The sequence below is a fragment of the Parus major genome, chromosome 2, assembly GCF_001522545.3.
Source record: "Parus major isolate Abel chromosome 2, Parus_major1.1, whole genome shotgun sequence".
In the NCBI taxonomy this organism is placed as follows: domain Eukaryota; kingdom Metazoa; phylum Chordata; class Aves; order Passeriformes; family Paridae; genus Parus; species Parus major.
In genome coordinates this window covers 16,941,953-16,959,389 of record NC_031769.1, presented here as the reverse complement: position 1 = coordinate 16,959,389, position 17,437 = coordinate 16,941,953, and the positions used below count along the sequence as shown (strand labels likewise).

At 37.4% G+C, this 17,437-nt stretch overlaps 1 protein-coding gene across 3 annotated transcripts in view; it reads right to left on the bottom strand.

Annotated features, from left to right (window-relative positions):
• Nucleotides 1-17,437, bottom strand: part of ARHGAP21 (Rho GTPase activating protein 21) — a 108,782-nt gene that overhangs the window by 8,194 nt on the left and 83,151 nt on the right. For 2 of the 3 annotated variants that reach the window (XM_015617326.3, XM_015617324.3), the window contains 11 exons: nucleotides 6,050-6,208; nucleotides 5,805-5,907; nucleotides 5,680-5,716; nucleotides 5,067-5,192; nucleotides 4,035-4,319; nucleotides 2,877-2,941; nucleotides 2,648-2,796; nucleotides 1,013-1,155; nucleotides 773-928; nucleotides 587-665; nucleotides 37-110 (listed from right to left, as the gene is read on the bottom strand). In XM_015617326.3, the coding sequence (XP_015472812.1) occupies nucleotides 37-110; nucleotides 587-665; nucleotides 773-928; nucleotides 1,013-1,155; nucleotides 2,648-2,796; nucleotides 2,877-2,941; nucleotides 4,035-4,319; nucleotides 5,067-5,192; nucleotides 5,680-5,716; nucleotides 5,805-5,907; nucleotides 6,050-6,208 (1,376 nt within the window). The remainder of the gene's footprint in view (nucleotides 1-36; nucleotides 111-586; nucleotides 666-772; nucleotides 929-1,012; nucleotides 1,156-2,647; nucleotides 2,797-2,876; nucleotides 2,942-4,034; nucleotides 4,320-5,066; nucleotides 5,193-5,679; nucleotides 5,717-5,804; nucleotides 5,908-6,049; nucleotides 6,209-17,437) is intronic. The other variant, XM_015617327.3, reaches the window with a different exon arrangement.

The following is a 17,437-nucleotide window of genomic DNA, read 5'->3' as shown; positions in this document are numbered from 1 at the left end:
TGTAGTGCACCTACAACACAACTGATTTTAGTTTACCAGTCTCTTCAGTGTTTTCAGACGCTCAACAGGATCTTCTTTTCTATTGGCATCTATAAAATCTGCATATTTGTCTGTTAAAAAAGCAGAAATTATGTAAGTTTTTATATCTATATATGTATGCATGTAAATCCCCCATCTGCCAGCCCCACTCCTCCTGGAACACTAGTAACATACATAAAAGAACAACCCATGAAAGTCATAAAATAGCCCATTATATTGTAAGTGCATGTTTTCTGCGACAGCAGGGAAAAACCCCCCAGCTTTCATTGCATTTGAACTGCATTTCGTTGCATTGAATATTGCAGCAGTGGAATTGAAAGTTTTACTCTTTTAGTTGCATATTCATAATCCCTTCACATCAGAGAAATTATATTTACACCTCTCATTCTAAAGAGGATCACCATGACTCCCCACTCTTTAGGAAAGACAACATTTATTGCAGAGTGGGGAATGATTTCCCTGGATTTTCTCTCAAATCATCTGAATGTTGTAAGACAACTGTTCAACTGCAATTCCTGAAGACAAACCTGTAATGAAAACAACCTACCATTGGTAAAGAGGGGTTCTGGGAGCTTTCGGAAGAAAGATTTCAGCAAACTGCTTATCACGTTCAAGTCACGCCATTTCTATGTGTTTAAAAGAAAAGGTCAGACATGCTTTATATTTCTATGATCACAACACAACCAGAAGTTTTAGGGATTTTAATATGAAAATAGTGTGATCAAAGACTTACATCATCATGAACATCAATGTCAGTCATTCCTTTGTTGAGCTCTTCTTGCATACTTGAGATGGCAGCATTATTTCCAGGTACTCTGTAAATACCTGTGTATTCAAGACCTCTTTCTTCAACCAGTTTGCAGCATATATCAACAATTAGTGGAATATACTGAAGAAAAAGAGTTATATAGGTAAGTAATTGATTAAAAAAGTATTTTAAATTCACAATGAAAGAAAATCTCTACTTCCATACTTTGTTGGTATGAGCTGGAGGGCAGTCGTCTAGTCTAACACCAAATGTTCCAACAGCAGAGGGCTTCTTTTCAAATGTCTTCCTCATAATGCTTGGAATGCCTTTTCTCCATGTCCCTTTATCTTTTGGTGGGCTTGTCTCATCTTTTTGTTGTTAGGACAGTGGAAAAAAAAAAAAAAAGAAAATAAAGAAGAAAAGAACATTTATGCCACAAAACTGACTGTAAATACAAGTAACAGATTTGCATAGAGCAAGGGACACCTACTGCATTTTTAGCTTTTACCAGCCTGGCTTTATGCAACAACTCATTAGTCTGTCTTAAACACAATTTCTGTTACTATTCTGTGGTTCAAAAGATAAATCTGAACATATTCATACTCCAGACTTAGAAAAGCAAGTAGCTGAGTGCTACTGTGGCATTTCATTATTCTAAGACAAAAAGTAGAAAAACTACTAAATTTAAACTAGAAATTTATATAAACTACTAAAATTTTAAAAAGTTAGAATCTACTTTTAGTATCACAACACTTAGTCTCCATGAAACCACACTGCTGCACAAAATACCCCTCAAATTCTTGACTTGTGCAGACTTACTCACTCTTTCAGAAATTACCAGATTTTAGTCACTCCTAAATAATTCCAAACATTACTCACTTCAAGTATTCTCTATCCAAAAATCAGAATAAAAGTTCAGTTTCCCTGTTTATCTCTCCTATAGAATTATTGTAACAAATTGCAATTCCCATTTATCTTGTACTGCAAGTCATCTAACACGGTAAGTATGTCCTTCTTATTTCTGGAGATACTCTTTCAGTAGATTTGAGATTTACCCAACATGTGCAATTAGTTACATGTGTAGCACTGCAGAAGCAAAGGGACATTTTTTGGCAACAAAAACCAGAATTCACTGATAGCTTAAATTCAAGATTGAATCATTCCGGTCTTGATCAAAAGTGGATGCTTATCCAGTTGCCTGAATTTGCACATAACATTTTTTAAACAACAGTCTGATGTGAAGTACTATGTTTATATACTATGTGGAAAAAAAAAGGAAGAGGAGTATAAGAAAGAGTAGCTTGTGACATTATTTGATGGGGTTCAGGTACTGATTCAAGTTTGGAGTGCCAGCTCATCTGAGTTTTTTAGAACTCAGGAGGCATTAATTTAGTTCTGGAAAAAATAATATAAATTCATTCCTGTGTTTTAAAAATTAAGACAAAAAAAAGTCTGTTCTATACTTTGGAAGCACTTCAGTGGAAAAATGGACCTTGTCACTTCCAAATCACCTAGAGACAGAAGAATTAATTACACAAAACTATTTCCAAAGTTTGGCAAAATTTTGCTCTCAAAAAGCTTAACACCTGTATTTACTACTGTTAGCCCTACATGGAACTGTAGGGGAAAAAAAAACAAACAAAAAACATGAAAACATCTTGAGAGGGGACTAAAATAAAAAATTTCATGATCTGAGATGTAGTTCCTAGAAATGAGTAACTAAAGCTGCAGCTTAAAACCCCTGGCTAGTAGTTGGTTTGCGTCTGTATATTCATGAATTCAAAAATACCTGCAAAGGGCAGCTCACTGGCCTTACACTGGGGCAGAAGGGAAGTAAAGAAATACACAAAACATACAGACCTTTAGTGAGAAGCTTCCTTTCCGTCTCATCCTTAGGAGAATGTGGACTCTGAGTCCTCTGTTCTGCTTTAGTTCCAAGTAGAGTCTGTCTGATACTCAGACTCTGGCGAGGTGTTTTGGGAGATGGCTCTGTTTTGCTGCTTGAAGAACTGAACAAGAGAGCCTGCTTCAGTTGAAAGAAGCTAAGTAAGAGCTCCACAAAAATACTGGCAACATACAATTCACCCACCTCATCATTGTACTGTACTCTTTAATCCTTCGACTAATAAGATCTCTGCTGGTAACACCAGTATCCTATAAATAAATTGAGAAATACTTTATAATCTTATAAAACAGAAAAAAAAAATTCCTTTCAGAATATGATTACCTCTTCTAGTAACCAAGTAAGTACAGAATTCAACAATTCAGTCCACTTCAAAACAAACCCAAACCCTCAACCAAACCAAACATCCTAATAAGCAGTTCCTGAGAAGAGTAAAGACAAAACACTTAAAAAATCACAAGGAAAATAAAAGTGAGTAATTACAAATCAAGTACTGCTATTTACACAGTTTTTGTTCAAAGCAGTATGATCTGATTAATACCTCTGTAACTGAGAGTAAGTTTAAACAGAAAAAATGCAAGTAAACACATATTACTACTCTGAAAAATCCAATCCTACATGCACATAACATAGTACTTAGAAAACTAATTGCTACTACAAATACAGCTGAAAAAGACACGAATTCAAAACTGCTTTATCTATCTGTGTAATACACTGGATAATTATTTTGAATCTGAGCAGATCTGCATGACCACAGACATTCCTCTGTTGCTCATCATTGCAATGAAAACACATAATGAACAATATTGGGACAGATATTGATACCTTACATACAACAGCAGATGTTTGCCTTTGGCAATGAGCATTAATTTAACTCATATAAACATCAGCTTTTAATCAGAGAAACAGTCATCTTCAAAGTTTCATTTTTTAACTACTGAGAAACTCATCACACTGTGCTACTGCACACACCACTCTGCAATGGAAGCCTGAAGAGAGACCACACTGGTACTAAACCTGCAATTATCTTTTACTAAAGGTTAGGTATTTTAGACAGACCAGTTTACTATAAAGCGTCTCTTCAGTCAAATCAGCAACAGCATTAACTAATTTATTTCAAACATCTGTTTTCCGATTATGATTACACTAACTTTTTTAAACTCTATTAATTTTCTCAGTTACCTTTCCTTTCACCTCATTTTCTTTTACATTCCTGTAGGCATTTTGGTCAACTGGTTAATTAAAAATTAGTTTTTCTGTTCAAGCATTAATTACAAGAAAACACAATATATTTTAATTAAAATGTAAAAACAACAACTTCTGCTTTATATATTATATGATTACCTCGTCATTTAAGTTGCTGTTGTCTTGTATTGCTTTAATCCACGCTAACATATTATCTCTGTCCTCAGCTTGAAACAGATACTCGCGGTCTGATGTGGTGAGTCTAAATACATTTTTCCTCTTGGTTTCACAGTATGAGATGTCTATCAAGCAAGCATTGATGCTTATAGGCTGTTCTTCCTCAGAGAGGGTCACTTGTTCCTTTTTATCCTTGTACAAATAAAGTGAATGACCTCGAAGAACAACATACAGCTGCTTCCATGGCCGAATGCTCCCACCAACACGCTGAAAAACAGCAACCAAGGTGTCAGTTTGCTTACTTGTCACAGTGCACATCTCTGGACTGCAGAACTACCTCCAGAAGTTTTACAAAGAAAGGCTACACACCTGGCTGGCAGGAAGACTACACAAAGTGGGATTCAGTAATTGCTCTCCATTAGAGGAGTGAATTGCTCAATAACCTCCCAGAGCACCCACTGAGTCTGAGCTCCCATGTGACAGCAGCAAGAAACAGAATGAGACAGTTTCTGGCTGATATTTAGGGAACTCTTGCCCATGCCTTTTAAACTGCCTTCAGATCAGAATGGCATTTTCATACCACTGCAATTCTAGACAAATTCCGGTTTTCCTTAAGCATTAGTCTATATTTGTGCAGAAGGTTAATTTGAACTCAACTCCCCAACATTCACAAAAATTACAACTTTTTTCATTATTAGGAAAGAGGGAAAAAATACAACTACACCTACCAAGGGACTAATTCTCTTTATTGAATTAGTCATTAGAAATTAATTTACTTCAACAGATGCTTTGAAATCTAAAATTAGAATAGTTTGGAAAGCAGTCTGTAGACAAAGCTGAGGAACTGACTGAACGAAATTTCTAACAGATTGAAAATTTTGACAGTTTTATTAATGATCTTATCCACTCCAAAAAAATAAAAAAACCAAAAAAAGGAAGTTTTGAAGTTTCTTATCTTGGTTTGTCACCAGCTTAGCATTTGTCCTAGGTTAAAAACCAAAACATGACAGGTACCTTTCCTTTGTCTGTAAAAAGCTGACGAAAATGGAGCCATCCTTCTTTGGAGGCATCACCAAACACCTCTGAAGAAGAATCTTTTCGGGAACCAGAGTCTTCTGAAGATTTCTGGCTGTCTGGGACCTAGAGCAAACATCACAGAAAGAACCCCACAGTGTAATTCTATATTCTATACATTTGCCTACAGTTCCTATGTTCAAGATGTTCCTTACTTTAAGGATTTTTTTCTTACTTTATTATTCCCCAGGAATATGGGGAAACATAATTTCTAAAGTTTACACACAATAGTGACCTTACACATGCCAAGAATACTTTGAGAAACTTCATGAATCTTAGACTCTCATTAGTGAGTTTTCACAAAAGGCCACCATATTTAAAACACTTTGTTTACAGAGACTGAGGAAAATGAAAATACAGGACCATCTGATGAGTCCAGGAAAAAGAGACCATGTTTACTTATATGAATACATCAGCAGTTTAATCAGTAGCAATTCCAATAAACTTCCTGTCTGTTTAGCACATTGCAAAACAGACCTGTATAATTCAAACCACTTGTCACAGAAGTATGGGTAATGTTTTGGAGTTGCTATATATATATATATTTACCTACCTTGATCCCCTTTAAACTAGATACATGCTTAAGAGATCTGTTGGAAGAAAAACAAATGTTAAAATGAGATTTCAGACAATTGAAAAACCAGAAGTCCAAAGCAACTGATTTTTCCATGAACTCACGATTTTCCCTCTTCTCTGTAGTCATCCAGTCCTTCATCATATGACTTTGATCTCTCAGTTTTTGTGGCAGGCTGGCTATCCAGGACACTAGGTCGGATGGATTCTACAAAGAAACAGAAATTTTGAGTGTGCAAGAACTTTTGCGACTTATTTCAAGCAATAAAGAGTTTACAATTTTCACTCCTGATTTCCAGAGTGTGAAAGGAAAAAAGTTGCAAGAGAAAAAGAATGAAATCAACGCTCACCATGATCATGTGAAAGTTGTCGCCGAATTAAAGGGATTGGAGATGTAGGACTGGGAGGAACAGTTGTTATAGCTGGTGCTTGAGAAGCAGATGCAGAAATAACAGCAGAAGCAGGAATGTGTGCAATATCATGGTCAATACTAGGACTAGTCGGTTCATCTACAAAGGTAATATGCCATATATTAACATATTAAATGCATTAATCAAATGTTCAAACCACATAGCTGTCTGAACTTCCCATTACTGGGATATCAGCTATCTTAAACATGAAGTCATTCTAACAAACAAAAGGGTCCAATTAATTCACACTGTCAAATGTTTGGTTTTTTTTTCATGAAGAGAAGCCTGTTTTGTTTCATAGGAGTGATAATTGTACATTAGAGATAAAGGCAAAAAAAATCATGAATTTTGCTGCACGCAAAGAAACTGGAATCATTTACTACCCTCTCAATATTATTTGCAGGGAGAATTTTTTTTTAATATGCATAAGCAAAACCCATACTTTTATATCAGTAAGTTTAAACTCAAGAGACAGATATCTACAATAAAATAGGGGCAGACTGTCAAAAGCCATTTGGTCTAAAAGAGTTTTCAACTAAAACAGCCAAGTTACAAGCAAACAAAAAAAGCATTTTAAACAGCTATCTAGCATTCAAAGAATCAATCCCCCCATCATCTGTACATTCAAATAAAGAAGCAAGTATTCAGACCTTTAAAACACGGGACTACTACATACCAATCAGTTCTTCCACTAATTGTTCATAGAAACGATCGCATGCCATACATGCCCAGCACCTCTCAGTCTCAACAGCCACAAGGGTCATCATGCAAGATTCCAAAAAGCTTTAAACATTCTAGTATTTAACATGTTTCTTCCAAGATGGAAGAAGACAAAAGATGAATTTTCCCTCATTTTGAGAAAAGAGCCATAACATCTTCTAGAGCACATTGCTAGTACCAGAAAAATCATTCTACTTCATGCTCTGGTAAAGGAGAGGACGGAAAAGAAAAAAAATCAAGTCACAAGCAGAGGCTGAACTGTACTGCTGTAATGAATATGAATGTACTCTAGGTGCTAAGAATTGTAATATGCAGAGCTACTGAAAAGCCTATTGAAACCAATGAACACTCACAGACAGAGGTTTATTCTTCGCTTTGTGCGAACACAACTGCATGTGCTGCATTGTGCTGTTCCAACAGTCACTAACAGCTCTGTTAAGGCAGCACTTGTACCATCAAAATTTGGCAATGTACATTTAGAACAAGGCAACAAACAAAGTACAGGATAGTTTAGCAGTAACATGCCTCTAAATTGTCTGGGGTGAAAAATACAGTAACTTTGAAGTTAAAAAGGCATATCCCAAAAAACCCAGTTGCAAACTAGAAACAATAATAAAAAGGAAAAGCCAAAGAATTCATACCAAACCATGACCCTTCTATTAAGAAATTTCCATGTTTTACTTGCATCCAAAGTGATAAATCAGAAGCACTTACAGATGACTTCACTACAGCAACTAGAACAGGAAAAAGCTTGGCTACACTTCCATTGCAAAGCTACAACAACTTAATTTCTATTTTTTTTTAATCTGCTGAGTTTCCCTGAAACTAACGTGAACTAAGGAATATAATTACTCACTGTGCAATTGATTGATTTACAGCACACAGACTGAAAGTGCTCAGGTTTAAGTTATTTATATTAACAGAACTATCTCAAATATAGTAGTATCTTCTCACAAAAACTATAAAAACACTAGCACTTGAAATAGATCTGTGCGAGCTGTGAACACAAACGTTTCTGGCAGGAGTACAGCATTTCCCACCACTCTTAAATCCAAGAATTCAGATGAGGAAGAACCGTTTGTAAGTCCCTGAAAGCAACAATAATTATTCAAATCATTATTACTTCACAGTGGATCTAATTCCCAGATAAATCAAAATTATAATTGTTTTAGAAATATACAAACTTCAGTGGAACTGTAAATGACATTAGTATAGGAGGGGTATAACTATTCGGTCCCTGAAGAGGCTGAAGGTCAGCTAATAGCAAGCTTTTATATAATATAAAGTGATTATGGAGCAAATCATGATGTACACCATAGGAGTTTCTAACTATTTATTTAATGTACTCACAAATGCCACTGCTGCTGTTCAGTAAGAAACAAAACCCAAATAACTACATATATTCCTTGTATTTTGATATTTCTTTGAAGTGCTTGCAATATTTGTTTACTTTTTCAGTTTCTTTGACTGACATATTCGCACCCCAAAACTGCTTGCACAGCATGTGAACAGGTATGTTCAGCTCACCAATCAGTGAAAATGGCTGTGTCCAAAATACAGTGAAGTGCACAGAACAAGCAAGCCAGAAAAGAAACCACACGAAGTAATTCTCTTTCAGTCTGCTACCTCAGGTTACTGGTGTCTCTTTAAATGTTTGCAACAAAAAGGTCAAAGGCTCCATGGAAACAATTATTCTGGGAGGCAAAACACCTGGAGGACAACAATGCAGTTATTGGTCAGAGCCAGCAGGGCCTCATGAGGCAAAGTCCTGCTTGTCAAACCTGATTTCCTTCTACCACAGGGTAACCCACTGAGCTGATCTAGGAAAGCCAGCAGATGTAACCATTTTGGACCTCAGCAAAGTTTTTGATACTGTCTCTCACAGTGTCCTGGAGAAAGCATCCAGCTCACAGCTGGATAACCATGGGTTACACCATGGGTGAGGAACTGGATCCAGGTTGGGCACAAAGGGTTACAGTGAATGGGGTGACATAGTGCTTTCACTACTGGAGTTCTGCAAGGACCCATTCTCAGCCTGGTTCTCATCCACATCTTCATTTTAATCACCCTGACACAGGACTCAAAATAATACCAAGTACATTTGTTAACAATATTAAATTGAAAGGAGCTGTCAACTTCTTCAAGGGTGGAAAGGACCTTGACAAGTTAGAAAGCTGCGCAAGCATATAAAGTTCAACAAGGGCAAGAGCCAGATCCTGCACCTGGGATGGGCAGCCCTGGTTGTGTGCAGAGAATGGGCAATGAGAGGCTGGAGAGCAGTGCCACGGAAAGGGACCTGGGAGTCCTGGTCCATGGCAAGTTGAACAGGAGCCAGCAGTGTCTTAAGAATATCCTTTTCATCTAAGCTGGTATTGATTGTGAGGTTTGTTTGGGTCTGTTGTTGAGCTTTGGCTGGTTTGTGGTTTGTTTGTGGTTTTTTTTTGTGATGACGGGGAAGCAAGGGAGAGAGGTATTTAAGGAAGTTGTTTAGTTAACTGAATCATGGGAAACAAATTCAGACATACTTTAGTACAGATACCATCAGGGATGCTTTAACAGGGATTATGAACAGAGAAAGGTGATTTCTCGTCCAGTCCATATGGATTCAGTTTGGCAAAGCTTTACTTCACTGGTAATAAAAAAATTATTGGATAAAAACTAGCTCCCCAAGGCTAAAGTCATCCTTCACATTTATTCCCCTTCAAGCATGGCAGTCTTGCAACCAATATTTCAACACCTCAAAAGACCTCTAAGAAGGAACTGTGTTATTTAGTAAATGTATTGCAGACCACATTACCATTTAAAACTCTAATTGGGCACCTCAATTTAAACAAACAATGAGAATATGTGGCCACAAAGCTTAATTCAACAAGTATGTATTTTATCAAAGACTATTTATCTGATTTAAAGATTCAGATCATAAAAATGTAACAGCTGTGCAGTAATGCACACTTAAAAACAGCTTTACATTTCCCATGAAGAATGTTCAGACAGCATGTACCCCCAGAAACAAAAAAGAAGTCAAACATACAAGTTTCAAAAATGCATGTATTGAAGGAGATAACTGTATTTTAAGGTTACTGGCTTTCTGACAACCATAACAAATTCTTGGCTTGGGTATTCATTTATAGATGCTCCTGTAGTATTTAATGCAATTTTGGTTACTCAAATCTTGTATAAATGTAACACAGTGAGTGATTGTAAAAAGCCCAGCCTTCTGCAGAAAGCTACGGACGGTAGCTCATGTTGCTGTCTGCAAAGCAAAGAGGTAAAAGAGTCATTAAAAACATTATTTTCATTCAGCTGAGCCACAGATGTCAAGGTTCCTTATAGACTCAGATGGCATCTACCTGACAGCCATTACAGTAAGTATTTTAGTAATTGCCTCTCTATTTCTTCAATAGTTCACTCGAACAACAGGCTATGGCTTTGGGATGCAATTTAAGAATGAATCTAACTTGTCAAATTAATTTGTTTATGTAACAAAGAAGGAACAAACTATCAAGTACTCATTAGTAGAATTAAAGAACCCCTAATCTTCTCTTTATGGAAGGACTGACAGGATGTGCCAGCAACCCTGCAGCAAGCCTGGCTTTAGAGGCACTGCCTTACTGAATTTCAGCCCTATGTCAACAACTGTTTTGCACTCCACATCCTTGGCCTGGCCAAGTACTCCACAGCACGCGATACCACAACAGGCTCTGCATTTTCACGATGCACCTTGCTCTGAAGTATTCTCCTAAATACAGTAGATAAAAGCTTTAAAATCTTGCCCTATGTCTAATATGCCTTCTGTGCCTCTCAGGTTAGACTGGCTCTAGCTTGCTACAGGCAGCACATCCTTTAAAGTACAGTCATGTGCACCAGATCCTTCCTTAAACCCAGGGGCAGGGGGGACAAAAGGGGTAGAGAAAAGGCTGCTAGGCACAAGTGGAGCAAGGGACAGCACAGCAGGGGGACAGAGACTGCAGGGAAGTGGCACCAGTGAGAAGGATGCAGAAAGCAAGGAGAGAGCATGGACAAGATAACAGGGATTAGGAAAAGAATCCTCATCCACACACAGGCAAGGAATTAAAAACGAAGTCTGCTTCCAAGAAACCCCAGAAGCAGCTGCCATTAAGGTAAATACAGACACTAATGTAGGCCATTTTTCTTAAAAGCCTGTTAGGAAGACAATCAACTGGAAATACCATGTATACAATTTCACTAGTAGTGAGAAGGCCGGAAACTATCAATAAACAAAAATTAATTGTTAAATCAAAAGCAAACTATATGAAACTAACCCTGCTATCATGCAAGACAGCACAAAGGACTAATAAACACCCCACAGCAGTGACTTTTTGTTTTAAATCCTGCAGTATAAACTGCTGCATCTTATACGTCAGCCTGCAAGGGTAAAAGCTCCCTTATGTATTGACTTCCAAGGCCAAAACACATGATTTGGAAAAAAAGATAACTCTATTGCCTGGATTCCTCATGACCTGTTACCTCATTTTTTCAAAAAATAATCTTTAAGAATCTATTTTTTTTTTTTTCTAGTTTTTAGGTACTTCCAGCACTGGCAGCACTAAGTTCTTCTTCACAAAGAACTTCTTCATATATCTACTTTATGTAATTATCCTCATGTGGTCAGAAGAATAAAATGGGAACATGTCTGCATGCTGAGCACATTCATTGCTCTAAGCCCCAGAAACACAGGACTGGAACAAGCTTCCTGAGTCATCAAATCCAGTCCTCTGCTAATGCACTCACGTAAATAATATGTTTGTTGTACTGATTGAGTTTTACACAAACAAAAGAGGCTTCCCAAGGTTATTCTTCATGTCAGACTATTGTGAAAACTGTATCTTTGAAAGTCTACTGTTTATTTCAGTGTCAAACAAAACTTTATACACAAAGCAATTCTAAAGGTTCCTGCTTGCCATATTGCCCCATCACGCAAAAAAGTAAAATTCTCAGTATTTTTTGTTGCCAAGAGCCCCAACAGCATTTTCTTATTACCTGCAATTATTAATTGAAGTTATAACGATACACTGAGGATGATTTACGCTTTAAAAATATTACTCATTATCAAACAAATCTGATGCTTCTACTCAATCAAAACACTTCTGGATGTTGTGAATTATTGCTCCCAATTTTAAGTTTTAATTAAAAAAAATATTTTCGAGTTACAGAAGCATTTAAATGGTATCTAAAACACTAATTTGTAATTTTGCGTTTTGGACACTATACTTCGGAATACCACAATGATTTAAAAACTGTTCTTTGGATAAGAAACACTGAAATGTTCAGCCTGGAGCAACAGTGATTTGGCAGGCCACACTGTAAAACCCTGGAAAAAAAAAGAAGACTGATGCTTATCTTGGGAACCCTGATGACATGTTCTAATGCTTTCACTATAATAATGGAAGAAACAGTCCCCAAAAAATGAACATTTGTCAGCCCTAATATCTACTGCAATTGAATTTATATCTTCATAGTTTGGAATAGCTAGGCAATAACTTGTAGAAATAAAAATATTCACAATAGGTCAAGATTTTCATCTTCATCTTGACTGCTAGTAGTTTCTCCTTAAAACACACCCTATCAGCCATCGGTGTTCAGCCACCATTTGCCCTGAAGATATCCACACATTTTGAGTTGACAAACGGCAATCTCTGCTGAAGTCCAAGGTTTTGATTTTCTCCCTTCTAATAAGGAGAAACCAGAATGAATACATTCTTTCAAATGCTTCCTTTCTGCACATGAGAATGTTTCTGCTTGTTTCCCCTAACTTTGTCTATTCCTACCATCTTAAGATTTTTCACAGCCTGCTGTGCAAGCATATCAATTTATTTTATTGTTTCAATTGCATTCAATATGTGTGTATTCACATTGTCATCTTCCAAGCCTCAGCAGCCTGCAGAGAGAGGCATTAAAGATGTAGGGGGAGAACAAGGAAAGTATGGCACATACTTCACTAAGGCAGTCAAGTCTTTGCACTTTCTAAAAAGTACTCGGAGTTACATATGTGACCTAGGACTTAAAAGGTAGGTATTGATAAGGTAAAGCTATACATCCCTACTTCCAGCAGTAAAGAAGATAAATGTATAATAATCTATATATGTATAATAACATGTAAAATGAAGTTACCTGAAAAGCTTAATTAATAGTAGGTGGTTTAGAATGTTTCAACTCTAAATTCCTTAGTTAATATACTTAAAAAAATAAGATATAGTAACTAACAAGAACATTAAAAAAAATTTTAAACAAATAAATAAAAAGAAAAACAGGGTTGAGCAGAACTCAATGGAAACCAGGTATATTCACCCTATCTGCTAATCAGCAAGTACCCAAGTACTTTTACTTATGACATGTTTGTAGAAAAGCAGGTCGTGAAATACAAAAAAACCCCACAAACAAAAATACATAACCACCAAAAAACCAACAAAACAAAAATCAACAAACCCCCCAAAAAAACAAACACATCAAAGAAAAAAAAAAACCCACAAAAACCAAATTCCCCCCCAAAACCCCCAACTTTTTGGTTTTGAAAATTAGCATGAAGATGAGCTTGTAAAGCAACAACAGTGAACAGCAGAGTGCCTGATTACTAGCACAGAAATTGCTGTGGTGGTTTGCCTACTACTAAGAGTAGAAGCAATAGAATATTGTAAGGGTGGTGAGGCACTGCCACAGATTCCCCAGAGAAGCTGTGGATTCCTCATCCCTGGAAGTGTTCAAGGCCAGTTTGAATGAGGCTCTGAGCAACCTAGTGGATGGGGTTTCCACTGATGGCAGGGGGTTGGAACCAGACGGTCTTTAGGGACCCTTTCAACCCACACTGTGAATTTAGTCAACAGGAGACATGTTTTAGAAAAACACAGACACACACGAAGGGAATAAATACCATGCAGTTTCAGCTGTAAACCCTGGCAAATCTTTATTTAAATCAATACAAGGTATTGGATAACACAATTTCACTGTAATACAGAAGAGAATAGAGAAATTTATGGTGCACTTAAAATCACATTTGGCTCAGAGATATTTTAAAGTGCAAATAGTGGGAGAATAGAAAGTACCAATATTAAGTATCACATATCCTTGTCCTGTTCTTATACCTTTCCTAAGGTATGAATTTCAGTCGGGGGAGAACACTCAGTTAATTTTTACAATATTTTGATGTTATCAAAGTCTGGGCAGATATTTTTATCTGGCTAATTTTCTCTCAGTTATTCACAAATTAATAGTGGAATGACCTAAAATTTTTCTAGGGTAAGGATATGCTAAATATTTCCAAAATTGGATCGCACCTTTGAGGAAAAACCTTTGTATTTATGAGATGCTACTACACACCTAAGAAAAAAAAACTCTGTAATAGGATGCCTATGAATTTGATTTGATTTTAAAATAATTTTGAACTTCAAGATGATATTTAGGCTAAGGTTTTTAAAACAGATTTGTTTAAAACTAATTTTCATATGACAGGACTTGGAGAAGCTGGAGAGAACATCCACCCAGTAGTAATGGCCAAAGCACTAAGCTGGCCTGACAGCTACACATGCTGCAATCAGGTTAAGTATTGAAGAAGCACCCCCATTTCACTCCTGTGGGTAGTTCATTCAACTCACTATAGGAGCTGGATTAACCTTTTACATTTCTTCTACTCTACAATAAGTACTGTGAGAAGCAAAAAATATTTTCAGCCTTGCTGCAAATCTCAGAAATGCATACTAGACATTTAAGCCTACAAAATGTATTAAAATAACCATGTTCTGAATCAACATTTTCTCAACAGTTACAAAATACATAAAATGGTTTGGGTTGGAAGGGACCCAAGCCCCCTTCTGTGGGCAGGGACACCTTCCACTAGACCAGGTTGCTCAGAGACCCACCCGAACAGGCCTTAAATACTCCCAGGAACAGGGTATCCAAAACTTCTCTGGGCAAACTGTTCCAGTGCTTCACCACCCTCACAGTAAAGAACTTCCTCCTAACATCTGATCTAAACATCTTAAATCCATTGCCCCTTGTCCTGTCACTGCACATTTTTGCAAAAAGGCCCCCCACCCATCTTTCTTGTAGGTTCCCTTCAGGAGGAAGGCCACAATTACATCACTCCAAAGCCTTCTCTTCTCCAGGCTGAACAATCTCAGTTCTCTCGTCATTTCCTCATACAAAAGGTGCTCCATCCCACTGCTAAACTTGGTGGCCCTCCTCTGGACTTGCTCCAACAGGTCCACATCTTCCCTGCAGTGGGGACCCCAGGGCTGGATGCAGCACTGCAGGTGGGGTCTCACCAAAGCAGAGCAGAGGGCCAGAATCCCCTCCCTTGACCAGCTGCCCACACTGCTTTTGATGCAGCCCAGGACACATTTGGCTTTCTGGGCTGTGAGTGCACGTGGCTGGGTCATGTCCAGCCTCTCACCCAGCAGCACCCCCAAACCCTCTGGGCAGGGCTGCCCTCACTCTCTCCATCCCCAGCCTGTGCTGATGCCAGGGGTTGCCCTGACTCAGGGCACCTTGCACTTGGTCTTGTTAAACCACATGAGATTCCCATGTACCTACTTCTCAAATTGTCCAGGTCCTTCTGGATGACATTACATCCTTTAGGCGTGGCAACAGCACCTCTCAAGTTTGGCGTCATCCGCAAATCTGCCAAGGTGCACTCAAACCCACTGTCCATATCATTTAAAGATATTTAATAACACTGAGGACGTTAACATTATTGTCCCAATAAGGACCCCTGAGAGACACCGCTTGTCATCCATATCTATCAGGATGTCCAGCAGCATTCTACTTTCCATTCAAGTGAAGATCAACTCATCCAAAAATTACCCAGTAGGTCTGAAAATTATAATTTGCTGTTCTCTAGCAGAGAAATTGTGCAAAAATTACAAGTCTGAAAAATGCACATTAAGCACCACAATCGCTAATATAGTCACTGATAGAGAAAATGGTATTCTTATTAGTCCAGAGAACAGGTGAGACCTTTTCTGGGTAAGAACAGTAGACTGTCACTGGACTAACTTACATAGTTTGAAACAATAAAGAGCATTTTAAGAACACAGCTTTTCTTTGGACCTGACATAGAAACAGCAGCTGAGAACCACAATATTCTGCATTTAATAGCGAATGGAAAGTAGTGAAGCCTGCAATACCATTGTTTGTTTATCTGTAAAGCTAGCAGCTTCATCATCCCCCAAGAATATCTGTTACCTGAAGAAGAGTTTGAACACACAGTATTTTCCTTATTTTTTTCAAATAAATCCATTTGTCCCATAAAAGATATTTATTTAACCTAGCTGCCTACTAGGTTTGGTCTGAAAAGGTTTATCATTCCTATTAGTAAATTACACCCAGAATTTATATCTCCCTGCTTCTGAACTACCTTTTCAAAAAGACTAGTGTCAAAAGGCAGTTCTTCAGTAACCCACCATGATCCCTGCAAGAATCTGCTGTAAGGAAGCTTGACAGAAACTCTGCTTAGATTTCTGTTTGTGGTGCAGGGTACTGTGTTACTTACCCAGAGCTAAAATCATCCTGATGTGCTGTTCTCAGAAGTGGGTTAGTCACAAAATACTGCTGCAAAAGCCAACTGTTCCTGGCTAAATTCTACCAAAATATGGTTCTGGCCATATCTACTATTTTAATAAGCAGAAAGGGGTGATAAAAATAGATCACAAATATTTTAAACACCACACATATTTTAAATGGTAGCAATATGTGACCTTGGAAGATATTTGTTACCTTCCCCCTAGTTTACATTTTTACACTTATTCCAAGTATCTACTATACAAATAACTTCAGTATGTGTATTTACTAAATTAGCTCTATCCAATAAAACCTAAGAATGCAAAAAACCCTACTATATGGATATAAACATAAGGGAAGTGAAGTGATTGCCAGCTCCAAGGTACACCTTCATTCAAAGTAAGATCCTTCTCAATAATCAGAGAAGGGGAAAAAAAAAAAAAACCAAACCCAAAAGAAAACCCTAAACCAAAACTCAAAGTGATTTTCCATCTGAAGAGTTAAAAAGCCTTTAACTGAATTTCAAAGCAGATTTTATGCGCCTGATTAAGTACAGCTTTTCACAAGTGAAGTTGTAATTAGGCATAATGATAGCAGAACAAGCAAAGTTAGAATAATGCATATAAATTCTAACATAAGAAGTGGTCCACTTTCATAACATTTCATGCTCTTTGTATTCAGAGAAGATTACTTCCTCTTCAAGGTGCTGGAGCTGGGGTGGAAACTTTCCACAGCACCTGTACTGGCACAGGAATTTCCTGCCAGGAAGACAGCCACAAGAACCATGCTTACTCAGATAGTGCCCAGGCTCTAGAAGCACCAGTTTTTAGTATTTCTGGAATGTTCAGGAGTTTTCATTCCAAGAGGCTTGTAAGAATTCAATCCAATGTGGTGTTATGCCAAGAGGCTGCAATGCAGAGTTACAATTTTGTTCTTTCTGAACTCTTCAGCTGCTACCAAATACAACTGACATATTTAAGGCTTCTTTGAACTTTAATCAGCACATTTCTCTAAAATATGGAAGCAAGTCACATACACAAAAGTTCATGGGAAATCTTTGTCAAAACTAAGAAAGTGTGTAGAAAAGGTTGGGCT